Consider the following 16,380-nt stretch of genomic DNA (forward strand, 5'->3'; position numbering starts at 1 on the left):
TGTTGACTCTATCCACCACCCAACAGGTATCTTGACAGATCCACAAAGTCTTCTTTGGTTCAGCTTCAAAATTCAATTTCTATGTCCGGTCATTTGCCTAGATTCCTGTATAGCTACTCAACAGAAATTTGGAGTTTACAAAAATATATTTCATGGTAGGTTTTCTAGAGCTTATTAGCATGGAAAGATACTAAAAGAGGAGACTAAATGCTGTGTTACAGTTAATGCTTCTTTCATGAAAACATTTAAAAAAAAATTACCCTTTTTTAATTTCTCAGAACATGCTCATTACATTAGTTAACACAGTGCTGAGTACAATGACCAGTCAAGACTCTGGTAGCTTCTGAAATCTAAGTGTGGGCAAGTTTTCATATTCCTCTTTAAAAATGTCCACATTAATTTCTTAAAAGGGCATTTAACAGTTCCACATCAATTAAAACCTAAAAACTCTAAAATTCATTAAACACCATTAAAATCCAGTAAATAACTTAAAAGCAGCAATCAGTTCTTTTCAAACCCAGCTTTATTTCCGACTGAAGACTTCTGTTGCAGCAAATAAATGAAGAAACTAATACAAACTATGAAGACAGAAATGAAAACACTGCTGACTGGTGAAGCCCCATCCTTGCTACTCCACCAGGCACACGATACAAAAGAAAAGGAGTGCGCAGTGAAGATGTGGTCACAGCACTTTTAAACAGTGAAAGTTTTGCATTATGCCATTAAAACATCTTCCTATAAAAAAGGTAGCACCATCAGGAGAAGCTTTAACATGTAAATATTAGATTCCAATCCATATTGTTGTCCACAGGCAGGCAGAGCCAAACCGGCAGCACTGCACAGCCCCTGGAATCAACGAACTGCACAGCTTTTCCAGCTACCCAGCTGGTGCGTCGACAGCTCCATTTAATATTCTTGTCTAGTGATACAGCAAAGACCTCTCATGCCTATTTTTAAATGCACATTTTTAATATTCAATATAATGTTACTCTTTAACAAACTCTTTACTCCCTGCTTCTTTTATGAAGCTTCCCGTGGTCTTTAAAGGGATTGTTAACCAAAGAATGGATCACACTCTTTCTGCATGAGCAGATTCAGAAACACTCCATTAAACCTTTCAGTATTTAATATAAAGAGTAATCTCTCACCTCTGAGGAGATAAGCCAGTTGCTGAGTGATTAACTCTGGAGCCTCTTGAAGAATCTCTTTTACTACTAAAGAGGAAGAAGACGCTTGTAACTCCAGGCTGCCGTCACATTGCTCATCTGGATTGATGACTTTGACAACAGCTGATTCCAAACTTTTATCCTCACTGTCAAGAAAATTTAAAAATTACATATATTTTTTCTACACACTTAGATAACCCAGAAAAACAATGTACATTTTTTTTAAATTCCAGATTATAACACCAGTGTCATACTACTTGAAGTCTGCTACAAAGCCAAAGAATATCACAATGAAGTCCTACAACTGTAATTTTTTTTTAAATGAAGTATTCACAGTGGTTTTATTGCTTGATACATGAGTAAGTTCTAAGCCTCAGATGCTTACATTTCCATTATCAAAATTTTTAAAAATCAGTAATTTGAAAAAATAGTATTTCTAAATGTATTGAAAACATGATTCTTTATATAATGGAGATTTACATTTTTTTCTCCCATTTAATATTTTGGCAACTTACAAAAATCTTTTATTTGCATTGAAATAGTTTATGTTTCTGCTTATAATAGCCATAACAAAGCCAAATTAAGTTTAATCATATAAAATGCTAACCATCATTATTTAGAGGAAGAAACATAGGAAGGCTGGTAATGAACAAAAAAGCAAATTTATGGATATTTTTTACTTTGCAAAAGTGAATGATGTACTGAGCTGACTGCAGTTAAACATTCAATAGCTATAAGATCTATGGATATTTCTCATTTTAGATTCCCTATACTGTAATTCTAATCTACAAATCTTTCAGAATAGCATGGGGCCATAGCACAACAGGATGTAGCTTATCTTAAATCAGATTCAAAAGACTGTTGGAAGTAAACAGCATCCTTCACTCTGGGAAAGGCAGGTAGACCACTATAAAGAGTCTCCCTGTAGAAGATTCACCATGGACATGAAGATACCCCATCATAAGGGTAGGTGTATGGACTATGGTTTCCATAGGGTAACTCTGGGCTTCTTGAGTGAGGACATTTTGAGAGAAGTGCTGTTGTTTCTAAGGCCTGTGGTAATCTAGCAGCCATCTTAACAGAACATACACAAGTGTACTGGCCATCTCCAAATCAATGTGAGAGTCTTAATGCCTTTATTGAAAGCTAACTGAGAAGCAGAAAAAACAAAAATCTCTTATTTACTGGTGATCAGAAAATTCCAGACTATTTAAGTCAAATCAAGATGTCTAATCAAAGCTATCTGAAAATACAAGGGACTTAAAAAGGAGAGTTCCATTGAAAGAGATGGAAAGGAGCATTATTTATTTTGTTACATTCATTGGACATAATGAGGAACAAAATATATGTTAACTTCATTTTCTTTGGGGGGTTTGTACGTGGTACTGTGGCAATAATAATATTGATGCAGGAAAAAAGTAAAATATAATTTTTAAAACAGGTCAAACCCATATAAGTCATCTTCTTTTATATACAATGCAATACCTTGTCAGCATGTTGCTGTTTACAAGCGTTAAAGACAATTTCCCTTCAGCATTCAGCTGGTGCAAATTGATTTCATCTCGGAAGATATGGAATGACTCCGGGATATTCAGCTCCTCCAATATAAATCTTGTCTCTGTGAAGTAGCTAAAATCTTTTCTTGGTATGTTCAACACGGGTAAGCAAAGAACATCAGGAGGACTAACCTGGAACACAGGCATGCATTTGTCAGAGTTGCATAAAATAAGATCTGGTTTTTATTAGGAAGATGGTTTAACAGAGGAAGCAATTAGAAACAGTCTGAACTTTCTGCTTGATTCTACACACACACACACACACACACACACACACACACACACACACACACGCCTTTTATTTAATTTTTGAACACAACAGCATTTGGGTTTTTGTCTTGTTCTTCTGTCTCTGTTTGGCTCCTGCAGAATCACTGGGAAAACTAGTAAGGAGAAAGTATGATGTGCAGGGGTGATTTTTTTGTTGCTATTGAGTAAGTGACCTAGTACCCACTACTTAATTTTTGTGTGGAAAGAAATGTAGAATGTGTCCATTTAAAAACCTCACCTATGATTATAACAAAAGCATTGTCCAGAATAATGTTTTTACAGTATGTTTTAATTGACTTACAAATAAGATGTCTGTAACTACCTGGAACCTGGACCCTTTGGTCCATTTTTTCTATTACCTTGTCCAGAAAGTAGGCATAGGCCAGAGAAGAAATGAGTGAATCCAAATCACAGGATTTATTCGCAAGAACCACATGGACTTTCTCCAGGCGTTTGCTCCTGTTCTGTAACACATTAGAAGACAACTGCAGTGAGTGACCGTAATGAGAAAAAACAAAGCCCAATCACCAAGAAACTTCAAAAGACAAGTTTATTATCAGGTATTGTCCTCAGTTGTAGTGCTTTTTGTCACTGGCTGAAGGAGTGCACTGACTGCAGAATCAGACATGTTTCCTTGGCTTCAAAGCTCCCAAGAAAGCCAAGAAATTTGGGTTTCATAAGACGCCTCAGTTTAGAACCCAGATGAGATCTAACCTGACAGAAGTGCCTTTAGTACTAAAGTAACAGATGAGCAGGTTTGTGTACATGTGGACAAAGCTTTTGAAAACACCTCACAAATCTAAGAAGAAAAACAGTCCCAGAGAGAGAGGAAAACTATAGGAATTTTCATTGTCCCTCTTTCCTTTGCTCAGCTGAAATCAGTCACCCAAAGTAAACGGCTTCCACCCTTACACTTCAGAAGCTGAACACACCCCATGAAGCACGGAGGGCTTCAAGTTGCTCTTACCTGCAAGTGAAATCAAGTCTGTTCTGCTTTTTAAAAAATTACGAGCCTTCCAAACATAAGGAAAAGAAAAGACAGCCCAACTCTGGGAAGACAACACAGACACAATAATGTCTACCTTCTTTGTAAACACATGCACAAAATCTAAGGTGATGTTTTTCTCTTGGGCACTTCATTAATGTCAAGCTAGCTGCACAGAAACATTCCAGTTTAATGAGCTAGGCTTATATGGAGAAACATACCTGACTGACACTAAGGTTGATGTCTCAATATGCAATTACATGTTGTTGTTGTTACTGCTGACATATACAAGCTGATGTATTCTTTTGTTATTTTGAATTAGAATTCTGGACATCAAGTAAATTTAATCTTTCAACACAAGTATAGAATTAATATATTATTCTCAATAATTATAAATGTGATTTTTTTTTAACCTACCCTTTTTTCTACTGTGGCTAATCTTACCTCTACCTGGATATAAGAAATGTAGTTCTTCCTTTATACGGAACACAGCCAACAAAATACCTTTGAGTAATAAAACCAGGACACCTATTCTCCATCCTCTGTGTATTGGGAAAGACAGATAGCTTTCTGAAGTGTACACAGCCATCTGAGTTTCACTGATGAATGTGAGACCTGTTCATGAGGTACATGCGTGTTTTGTTCTGAAAAGTAAGAATTTTTTTGGTGATGTCTTTAGAATTCATTCTCTCCAGCACTAGAATTTGCATATTTGTCTTAAGAACTTATGTGTGAGCTGTAGGGCTTTTTTACACTCACATGTAAGCCTTGTTACAAGGGTACACTACAGTTCAAAAACCTGTAGAAAATCACGTGGGAGAACTACCAAAGATGAAAAATGCTCCTTTGTCTTAACACCTGTTTAAAAGTAAAATAAGAGTTCAGATTTCTGGAGGGAAACAAAACAAAACAAGCCCAACAACCCAACAAAACAAGCCATCATCTTCCACTCATTTGTGTGTGCCATCATGCCTCCCCTCCTTATTACCTCTTCAGAATAATTACACAAACATTGAAGAATTCCAAGACTGGAAGTTTCCAACTCCTACACTAAACTTCTGAAGAAATGAGAAAAGCACAGTGATAAAAAGCAGAATACAAAGAGACCACAGTGGAACAAGAAAGCTGTGGACACCATCTGTTTGTAATCCAAACAGGTCAACTAGCCATCTGAGAATTGATTTTTTTAACTCCAGCATTCCAGGATTTCATCAACACATATAAATCCGAACAGACTGCAGAAGGACGGGCCACCTCCTCAGACTGTTCTCAAGAGCTTAACAAGAACTCTGAGTTGGAGCTTATTAAGCTGAGTTTTGCAAATGACAGTAAGTAGAACAGCAGCGAGAGAGTGTATTTCTTGGTCAGGCTGTTAACATACTAGCCCTCCAAAGAACTGCTGGTTTCTTCTGGAACATTTCTGCTTAAGACAAACATGCGGTCGAGGTGACCTACTAGCTACTGCCAACTCTTTCCCAAGGGAAAAGGAATGAAAAACAGATTTCTGAAGGCATTCAGGGGGTTCTGTTTAACGCTGCTTTTCTCTGGTCACTTTGGAGAGAATTTGTTTCAACTACTACAATTTATTATTTTTATGACTCTACCTCTCCCTGAGTAAGAATCTGTTCATTTCCACACAAATACCCCATTTCACTCCCTCATCTCCCATTTGTGACTTTTAGCAAAGTGTTTCTGTGTTGAGGTTTTTCTAATGAGATATGACAGATATTCTACTAACGTGAAAATACAAAGTCAACTGGTAAGCTGTCTTAATACATAATTCAAGTTTCCATTTTACCGATTTCAAAGCTAAAACTGACTAGAACAAACAGCTAAGTCTGTGTGTCATGTTCTGATGATGTAAGACACACTGACAAAACACAAAAGTGATAATCCACATCTTTTTTCACCAGTCTGAGGAATTTTCAGCATTAAAAAAGTGTGAAAGCATGATTTATTGAAGAGGCCCTTTCCAATACCAAACCATCTATTACCAAATTAATCATTATTAACAAATTTATATTAATAAAGATGCAGAATATGTTTGGACAGTTAATTCTTCCTGTAGTTCTGGAAAATCAAAAAGAGAGCAAAAAAAAAAACCCAAACTAAAATGTCACTCTTTATTACTATTGGAAAGTGTAAGATGATGTTTGCTATTTTTTTCCTATATTAAACCCTCCATTTTCTGAACAACTACTATCTACCTAAGTAATGTGTTCTCCCAAAGACAAGTTGGATTCAATGATGCTTACTGGGTACCTTCCAACTGGTGATAAGTCTGTTATTCTATGAGACATTTCTAGAAAACAGAAGAAATCTGATACAGCTAGAGCAGCCTTGCAGACAATCTCCAGCAGTCACAGTTAAAAGTCCCATCCTGGTATTTCTGTTTACATAGTATGTGCTGTCCCATTAGAGGTGAAGTTATCAGGATGCTTAGAACTATTGGGCTAAGCAGCAACTCCCCTATTCACACTCCAAACCATAGATCAGGACATGGTCTGTGAGCTGCCATGTGCAAAACTGACCAACCAAGGGAAGTGTATATGCAGTAACGTGCTATCCCTGACACAGTTCAGTACATTACTACTGAGTTACTTACCTTCCCATTCCCCAGTGATAATCACTGCAATAATTTAGTGACACATAAAGTTCACACTCACGTAACCTATTCTCATGGACAACATCTTGTACTCTAAGCATTTTTATTATTTGAACTGGGTATTTATCTGATGCCAGAACCACCATGTATTTATAATTTAATAGATTACTGAAGACAACTATGTAGCATCTCCCCCATTCTGTTTTAACCTGGGAAGCCTTCTTGATAGAAGAAAACAGGTACTTTATTAAAAGCTTAGCGATGACCACAATTGAGAGCAGGTTAAATACTGTTTTATCCTGTTCTGGACAGCAAATGTGAGATCTGTACATCAGGTAAAAGGTCATTTCTGTCAAACTGCAATGATAAAAATAATGGAACAGTACTGCAAACATTCATCTTATCATAGAATCACAGAATGCTTTAAGTTGGAAGGGACTTCAAAGATCATCTAGTCCCAACCCCCTTGCCATGGACAGTGACACCCTCTACCAGATCAGGTTACCCAAAGCCCCATCCAACCTGGCCTTCAATGCTTCCGGGAATGGGGCTTCCACAACCTCTCTGGGAAACCCATGCTAGTGCCTCACTGCCCTCATAGTAAAGCATTTCTTCCTAATGTCTAACCTAAACCTACCCTCTTTCAGCTTAAAGCCATTGCCCTTGTCCTGCCACTACACTCCCCGATGAACAGTCATATCTAAATGATGAACAAACATACGTAAATATTATTTCCTGCAGCTATTACAAACCCAAGAGGACTGATGAAACTTCAATATCTCTAAGAATTAAAATAAAAATTAAGGGGATGATGATGAAACTGTAACTCATACATTAAACCATGTAAGAAACCACTGATGTCTCTTAGTGATGATGGGTTTTTGTTTCGCTGCATTACAAATAAGTCATAAAATGCACAAACACTGAATGTCTGGAATAAAATTTAATTAAAAAATGATGTGTCATTGTCAGATAGGACAAGTCAGGATAACTCAATTCAGATCAGATCTGCACAGATCAACATTCACTCATGCTCCAAAAAAAGAGATTTATAAACATTAAGCTACTTCTGCCATCCGGTAAGAGATCTTGCCTGACAGTCTGACAGTTAAGGTAAAGAAACCCTTTATCTGCCTGCTTTTGTTGCCTTTAATCATACAAAAGCATTAGTATGGCAATTATATCTTCACACAACTGCAGTCAAAAATACATTTTATTGGTTCTTAACTGCATCAAACAGTTGATTTTCAAAAATCTTGCATATACTGGCTATCCAATTTGGGAAAACTTTGGCTAGATTAATAAAATTACAGTATTCCAGTAAAAAAATTACATTGTTTCTTCTTCTTTTTTTTTTCCTTCTGTTAACACAGAATCCGAAACAATTTTGTAAGATAAGAAATCCTGAACACTTTCTCTAATATAGACAGAAACCCCTACAAAACACTCACACACACAGAGCCACGCACAGCCTTGCTTTCTGGGCCACTGTTTGCTTTTTACCTCAAATCTCACTGGATCTGCTGTCCTTCAGCTGCATTGAAAGCACTGCATTTTGCTGCACAGGATAGGACAGCACTTGTCAAGGGTAGTAATTCTTTGAAGGAAGGAGCTATCTGGCTCAACAGAAGAATATTAATAAAGAAGAAGCTGCAGAGTCACATAATAATACAGCGTCAGACACAACGCTGAAAGCTTTTGCAACCTTGAGAATGAAGCACTAACAAAGGAGCGTGGCCGCACAGACAGAGTTGGCTTTCCTGTAGACACACAGGGAAGAAGTGAAACTACCTGGACCAAGGACAATATTCCAACTGAGATTTTAAGTCATTTACTTACATGAGAGAAGACTTTTGTACCTATTCAGTAGCTTTGGAACTGTACCTCCAAACCAAAGGTACAATTTATTGAGTAGTCATTTTGGAGTACATCCTGCATTTGCCTTATATTATCACGTAGTGCTACTGTTGGCCTGAGGGCTTTTAAGTTGATTATCCTTGTTCACTGTCACAGAAATGGCTTTAAGCCAATGAAAAGTTAATAGAATATTTCATGCAAAGTTCAAATTAGTTTAATATTTCATAAGTTTTTTCACAAGAAGGCTTTATACTGGCCTGGAAAAAAAGATGGTCTCTTATTCTGGTAAGTTTTTGTTTGCCTTGTTTTTGAAGACAGAAGAAAAAACACTATTTCCTTGCCCCTGCAGTATCACATTTATCACGTACTGTATATAGTATGCATTGTAGTTTACTGTAATAGTTGTAAAATACACAGTTACATAGTAGGTTCTTCCCTAAGGAACATAATTTAATAGAGAAAATCTCAAGTGTGCTATATTTTAATCATTACCTGTTGGATCTGTATTGAACAATGTTGCTTCACTTATGGATTAAAAAAAAAAAGCCTTGCGCAGCAAACATCAATCCCACTAGAAAAACAAAATATAATAAAACAAATGGGCAATTTTCTAAACCCACACCATCTGCTTTCATATGGGATACACAACTTTGCAAAAAAACACAAACCACCAGAAGTGGAAGGGTCATAAAAATTCAATGTTGCACTCAGAAATGGCTGGATAGGCATAAAATATCACCTGATATTTTGTGCCGAATAAGATGTGATGATAAAAAACTATGACTAGGCTGTAATAAAGATTAGAAAAACGTCTTCAGGCCTTAGTTATCCTGACTGTAGGACTTACCTGGACCCTAACTGATACACGCATTTTACCTGGTCTTAGCTGCACTCCCCTCTGATGGTGACTGCACTTCCCAGAGGAGGTTGCACGTAACCTTGTTGAACAAGCAGTATTGGTCTTCTGACGTTAAGGCTTTAAAGGCCATATTTAAGAGCCATGAGGTTGCTAAAGAGAAATTTATTTTAAAATGCTGTTTCCCAAAATCAAACTGTTCCATAGAAGCATGTTGATCCTTCACATTTTAAAACAGGAATGAGACAAGTTAACTATCTGGCATATTAGCCAGGCAACAAGTCATATCTCTAGGTTGTTCCTGAAATTTCCACAAGACAGGTCATTTTCCCAGTCATTTCTCATCAAGAATTGGCATAGTCAGCTATTGCTGCTGAGAATTCAGTTCGATATCTCTGCATTAGCAACAGGCTCTGATGTGGCAGAGTACTGGAGTGAAGTTGCACCTCTGGATCACGAGGTGCAAGTATAAAGTGTATCCAACAGAATCTGTTTTTCAAAAGGGGTCATATATGTGGTACACGGGCATATCGGAAACATGACTTTGGCACTGCATGTTTTGATCCTAATTTTGCAGTTACATCAAGACAAAACTTCTGTTAAATCAGGCAGATATTGAACATGCTTTGTTTTAGGGGATTAAAGAAATCTAAGGTTTTCTGATACAAGATTAACAAGGTGAGGAGGGGAAAAAACGGTATTTAAATTACTGTAGGGTCAATAAAGATATCAGATTGCCCTTCCTGCCAAGACAAAACAGGATATACTCTGGTATGGCTGAAAAAAGATATTGTTCCCAGTAGAATGATTATTTCAGCTTGTATCAGCAGTATTTCCACAGCCTGTCAATAGGATTCTCTATCTGAGAAGTTACTAAAGTAAAAAAAGTTCCCCTCTTCCTTTTATCCTGCATAAACTCTGTTGTTGAAACTAATGGGCTCAATGTAGGATTAGTACTCTCACCTAGTAACTGAGTTACCAGCAAAAGAGCATACAGCAATCCAGCTCTGCTACAGAACAAGAATATTCCTATTCTAGGTTATCTTCAGTGTCTAAATCCTTTCATAGGTCCCTTTCATTTTCAGGTCAACTGACACAACTACTCTTTCCTCTCCTTCCCCACTTGGCACTTTACGTTCAAAGGTGAGAGCGGGATGCCTATCGGCTTACAGGACTTGATAGTACTCATAGAACCACAGAACAGAATCGTAGAATGCATTAGGTTGCAAGGGGCTTTTAAAGGTGTGTACACACACACACACACACACACACACACACACACACACACACACAGAGCAGGGACACCTTTAACTAGATCAGGTTGCTCGGAAGTTCATCAAGCCTGACCTTGGATGTCTCCAGGGACGGGGCCTCCACTACCTCTCTGGGCGACTGGTTCCAATGTATTGATCTCCTTTATGAATTATTTGGCACTAAAGAATCAAGGTATCCCTTGGAATATTAAAAACAAGTTATAAGTAGGAAGCATGTTTAGCTGAGGAGCAGAGTAATTTTATCAGTTCTGTGGTGTGTCAGGAGGTGGCTGATACCAATAACCCCCTACATCATACACAGCAGCCTTTGAATCAATTACAGAAAGCAAAGAGAAAGGGTATTGGTGAAACAACTGATTTTGTTTTGGTGAAGGCAAGGGAATTAAACTCATATAATGCAGTTCTTTTACCTGCCTCTGTCACAGACTTAACATCACACCTCAGAGTCATTAAGAAGCTCAGCTGCTTCTTTAAAATGGTAGAAACAACTTTGCAACTGAGAATCAATTTAGCAAGTGTTAGAAGGCAGACGAACACTGTGCTGTACCGGAGCCATTGGAACTCAGCTTCTCTTAAGACAATGTAGCCCTTAGATGATACGCACTAAACTGAAGAGGAGTCCATACCCTGAAGTGAGCCAACAGCTCAGTAGAAATACTGTTAGTGGCCATATAATTAGACTGAATTTTCTGTGTTTATATGGGCAAAATATAAGCCACCCTTACTCTGTTCTTTCCTTTTTCATTTCATTGCGTCACATTGCAATCTCAATTTTTCACTCTTTCACAGACAATATTTGTGACTACATAACTCAATCACAGACATTATGCATGGCTACATTTTCACATTTTCATTTTGTTTCGGATCTTCTGTGTAAACTTCTTCAGTGATTCAAGAGAAGCAAATACTCCATCCTAACAACAGAGACATAGACACTATCTTCCCACCAGTGACCTACCTTAACATTTATTACACACCTCCAGTTGAGAGAGAAAACGATAGCTGGAAGAGATGATCAGGATTTTGCCTTTATTGTTCAACAGGTTTCTATCACACTATAATTCTAAAATGTCTTTGACTTTTTACTCATTCGCTGGTAAAATTGCCTCAGAAAAGATGCAGGGGTAGGGTTTTGTTTGTTTTGTTTTGTTGTATTTTTACTTTAGTATTATTTTAGTCACTGTTTTCCCACGCTGAAAATCAGAAACCAATTAAGTACTCCTCTGCTGTCCTTTATGCCTGATGCAAACATCCTTCCTTGAAAGAATTTTCTCAAAAGCCCTTTCTTAAAATTGACAGCTTCTTTTCCGATGAGGGAATTCTATTATTGTAACATGTTTAAGTCCAAGTGTCTTTGTGAGAGACAGATAGTGGGTTGATTTGCTGCAGAAGCTGAGCACAGATTCAAAATTGCCTTGCAACTCTGTACTTGTTAGTGAAATGACAGTGCACTAAGAAATGAATACTCTGAATGAAACTGTCACTTTGTTTTACAAAAACAATCTTTTTTTTTTATTTGGGATGTTACAAAAATAGAAACATATGCTCTGTTCTGAGAATTGACTGCCTTTTTACTCATACAGTAATTGCTTATGTCTATACTGTTTAGATCCCTGAATCGCCCTCACCATAATACTGTGATCAGAACCACGTATGTATTGCATACAAGCGAGAAGAAATGCACAAGCACATTCTTCTATTTCTTTTAATGTTCACAAGCTTTTCAAGGTACATCTAGTCACTAATAAATTTATAACTTGTGCTGCTTTGATATCTAATACTCTTTTTTACATGGATGACATTAATGCAGTAGAAATTTGGAAGTAATTTATTTCATAAGTTAGGTTGGGTTCAGGCTCAAGACAGTAGGGGGATATGGCCCCTCTTGAATCCAAACACAAAGAATGTAATCCATCAATCAGAAATCTCCATGTTTAGGATGATGTTCTTTCTCTGATCATTTGGTCTTTGTCTGATTTCCCAGTCTGCTCAAGTAATCTAAAGAGGTCATTAATACAATGACCCACTGTGCACTTCTTGGAGCAGTCTGGAAGCACTTTGGTCAGTTTGTCTCAAGAAGAAATCTAGCTGAACTGTTCTCAACCATGCCACCCCCTCCCCTCCAGCACGATCAAAAAAGGCATAACCCAACACGTATATCAGTATCGTTGAACTCTGACTTTAACATGTGCTAAGGTGACTGGGGTCTTCTCAGCCAATTGTGTTCTCTTTTGCATTGGCTATCTTCTGCCAGAGCAGAATTGGTGTAAAAATGTAGCGCTGATGTATCCAAAGTCAGATACCTGAGATTTAAGAGGTGATCCTGCATTAAATTTCATCAGCTAATTCCAGTGTGTTTCCCCAGAAGTCAGTAATTTTGACTTAGTATGTATATTGCCTTTTCCACATTCCATGTTCCTACGCACATTCCTCTTGTGATGGCAAGCAGCATCTACAGACCTTTCCAAATTACTCTTATGTGACAAAGTGTGTTTCAGCACAAACATTGCCCAAAACTTTATCTGAATCAGACTTCCCCATCTAGGCTTGAAGCATTAAAAAGGCATTCAAACATATTTCCTTGATACCATTTGGCTTGCTGCAGATTTTCACTGTGTTTTAAGCACACTATTGACTGCATTAAATAACCTCATAATCACATTTAAAGGCTTAGTGATCTAGTGCCACCAATGTACTAAAATATATGATAACAAATGCAGTCAGCATTTTCCATACCATATGCTTGTAAATGTTATTCTGCAGGGAACCAATTAAAACTATGGAAAATTTGGAACATAGACATATGGAACAAAACAAAGCAACTTATCTTGTCACCATGGTGCTTGCTCAGTACATCGATTAGGGAATGGTGATATTAAAGGACAAACAAACGCCACTTTAATTAAAGTGTGCTGAAAGGCAATATACAGTAGCGATCTAAAACGTTCATTTTTGCTGTGCTGATGTTAGTTTTCCTTCTAATGAGATAGAACAGGTAAAATACACCACTGTAAAAAAAAAAAATCCACAAATATTCCTATTTGAAGAAATGCAACACTAGCCATAATTCATTGAAAAATCTCCTCTTTTACCAATCATTGAGAAAACAGTAGGAAACAGAAATGGAGTGTTTGTATTCCAGGGAAAACATTTTAAACACTGCTAAGGATATAAGGTTTTTCAGGAAAAAAAAAAAACCTTAAGTTTGAGCAGTGACTTAAATGTCTTTTTATGAAAATACAGTGCATTGGGGAAAACACTGAATCTAATCGTATTTGTCCAGTGTAATTGACGAAGGAAAAAACAGAGTAAAAATGGAATATGTACCAATCACCATGAAAAACATCCTCCAGAGTAAGGAAAAAGTTACCAGGAGGTGGAATCACAATTACCTCCTACATTTGGCATGACCTGGAGGGAATTTCCTCTATAGGAGGGAATACGCTCAAATCTGCACTTCCTATTCCTTCTTGTGCTTCAGGGTTCAGCACTGCAATAGTTAAAGTCCCACAGAGCACAAGCATGCCCATTAGTAATGAAAACGGCCCACAAAAAATAAGAACGTAGAGACTACATATTTTGGGTAAGACTCCTGCTTTACTATTCTCGCACAGTGCCAGTGACACCTTGAACTGACACACAGATGATGATACTGCAAACAGTATTTATGGTGATGATTACTATTGTCTCTCTGAACCGCAGCTCCCTTTCACATTATCTCGTCTTGACGTAGCACATACGTGTACCTGAGTCATGTTTTAAATTGAACACACTGGGACAAATGGTACAGGGGAAAAAAAAAAATAACAAATTATGTTTAGTTCTGGTAGTCATCACAGCAATGTTCCATAACAGCCAAGATCTGTCAAGTAACGTAATACAATAAACAAATCCTTCTCATACTGACCTATGGACAGACTGTAACTGTGGCTAACAAAATAACCCACCTTAAACGGAGGTGAGAGCTTCTGTAACAGTAAACAGCATATTGATTCCAAAAGCAAGAGTATATGGCACAGTAGTTCAATTTCACCTCATAAAAAAATATTTTACATAGAGGAGGATCATAGAAATAGAGAATATGTAGTATTAAAGGTAACCCTCAAGGTGAGCATACCAACTATTGCTTTAAAAGTATGGAAAAGGAAAGGAAATGGAAGTGCTGTTTATATTACAAAGATATAAACCCATTTATTTAAAGATATGCAATGATACTAATTTCTGTGAAAAACCTCAGTAAGGATTAACAGAATATGAGAACAACGAACACACCTAGAAATTTCGTTGTTGTTGTTTAAGGTTTGGCTCAGTTTCACCCATTCTGATGAAGGTTTTCATAATGTGTTATTTCAAAGTTTATTAAGAAGGAGGAAACAGTAGATACTGATTGACAAATTCATATATGAAAAGACACTAATGACTGATTAAGGAAGATCTCTTCAACGATAGTTTTGCTGAATCCTCTCAGTTAACACCAAAACGGGCAATTCATCATCCCTGGCAAATCTGCTGCTGTAGCTAATTCAAAAGACAACAAATATTTTAAAAAAATATGGCAATGACAAACAAAATAAATTATGATCATATTTCAACTTTAACTTTCAACTGACAATTTCCATATGGGTCAGCAATATCTTCTTGTTTTACATTTAACACACTATGATGTTGATTTTAATCTGGGGACAACACTGATAACTGCATCCTCCCACACACAGGGATTTGCTTGATTTTCCTCAACAGTCAAGCTCCATTGATTCTCATTGTCTGCAGCAGTTGAGAACAAAGGGTCCAAAGGTGAAGAGAGGTACAAAAGCTAGTAAAGAACTGGCTTCCTTTCAGGCTAGAACCTACTTCCACCAAATCATGGAGCTCTGAACTTGCTTAAAGTGATTCAGAAGGTAAAAAAAAATTATGAGATCACAACATCTCTGCTAGGTCACCTCTTGCACAGAGAGAAGTCCTTAAATCTCTGGAAGTACATAAAAAAAAAGAACTCAATAACCAATACCAAAAAAACCCACCCAAACCAAACACAAAAAACAAAACAAAACAAAAAACCCCACGTCAAACCTAAGTACATAAAAGGGACCCATGCAAGCCAAAATACCTGTTGTATAGGACTGATGACAGCAGCCAGACCCACGCTTTTCTACTGTTAAAAGTCTGAGAACACCGGTAGGGCATTTAGAATTTGCTTGTAATTAAACCCTACCTGAGTGACTAGCAGCACAACATCCTACATCACATGGATGTTTTCTATGTGCGGGTAAGACAATTCCTCTGTTCCCAGCTATGATAATGCTGCAACACATGAACTACAATTCCTCTGTATTCAAAAGGTGTTCAAGGTGTTAAAAAAAGAGGGATTCATCACCCTTGGAGACACTGACAAGCATCCAGTTAAGCACTTGTCAGAACAGGAGCAGCAGTAACATGAGAAACTGGTGATGATTTCACGGCTTTGCAGCGTAAGGTCACTCTCTGTTCTCAAACTGGCATTCCTTTAGCTTAATATTTCTACTCAGCTAATTGCATACATCTTGGGAGATCAGAGGATCATCACACAGCATTTTATGTAATAGAAGTATTTTGCACTGAAAGAAACAAGAGGAATAACTATGCATAGCTTGCTTTCCCTTATACGGGAAGCATGTGCTGGCATGGGGCTGTTCAATGAGTATCTGTTTAGTGTTAATGGAATTAGGAAAGTCTGTTAAAAAATAAACATGGCATAATTCTTTCCTTTGTTTTACCAGCTAAGTAGATCAGTATTTTTTCCTTAGAATCAGGCAAAGAGGATAAGGTATAATG

General features: G+C 37.2%; 1 protein-coding gene across 2 annotated transcripts in view; it reads right to left on the bottom strand.

The window, feature by feature from the left end:
• Positions 1-16,380, bottom strand: part of PRUNE2 (prune homolog 2 with BCH domain) — a gene marked incomplete at its 5' end in the record, with an annotated part of 139,819 nt that overhangs the window by 105,702 nt on the left and 17,737 nt on the right. For both annotated transcript variants that reach the window (XM_084278902.1, XM_084278901.1), the window contains 3 exons: positions 1,149-1,312; positions 2,652-2,854; positions 3,352-3,456. In XM_084278902.1, coding sequence (XP_084135028.1) covers positions 1,149-1,312; positions 2,652-2,854; positions 3,352-3,456 — 472 coding nt within the window. The remainder of the gene's footprint in view (positions 1-1,148; positions 1,313-2,651; positions 2,855-3,351; positions 3,457-16,380) is intronic.

Source organism: Gallinula chloropus (genome assembly GCF_964237585.1).
Source record: "Gallinula chloropus genome assembly, chromosome: Z".
In the NCBI taxonomy this organism is placed as follows: domain Eukaryota; kingdom Metazoa; phylum Chordata; class Aves; order Gruiformes; family Rallidae; genus Gallinula; species Gallinula chloropus.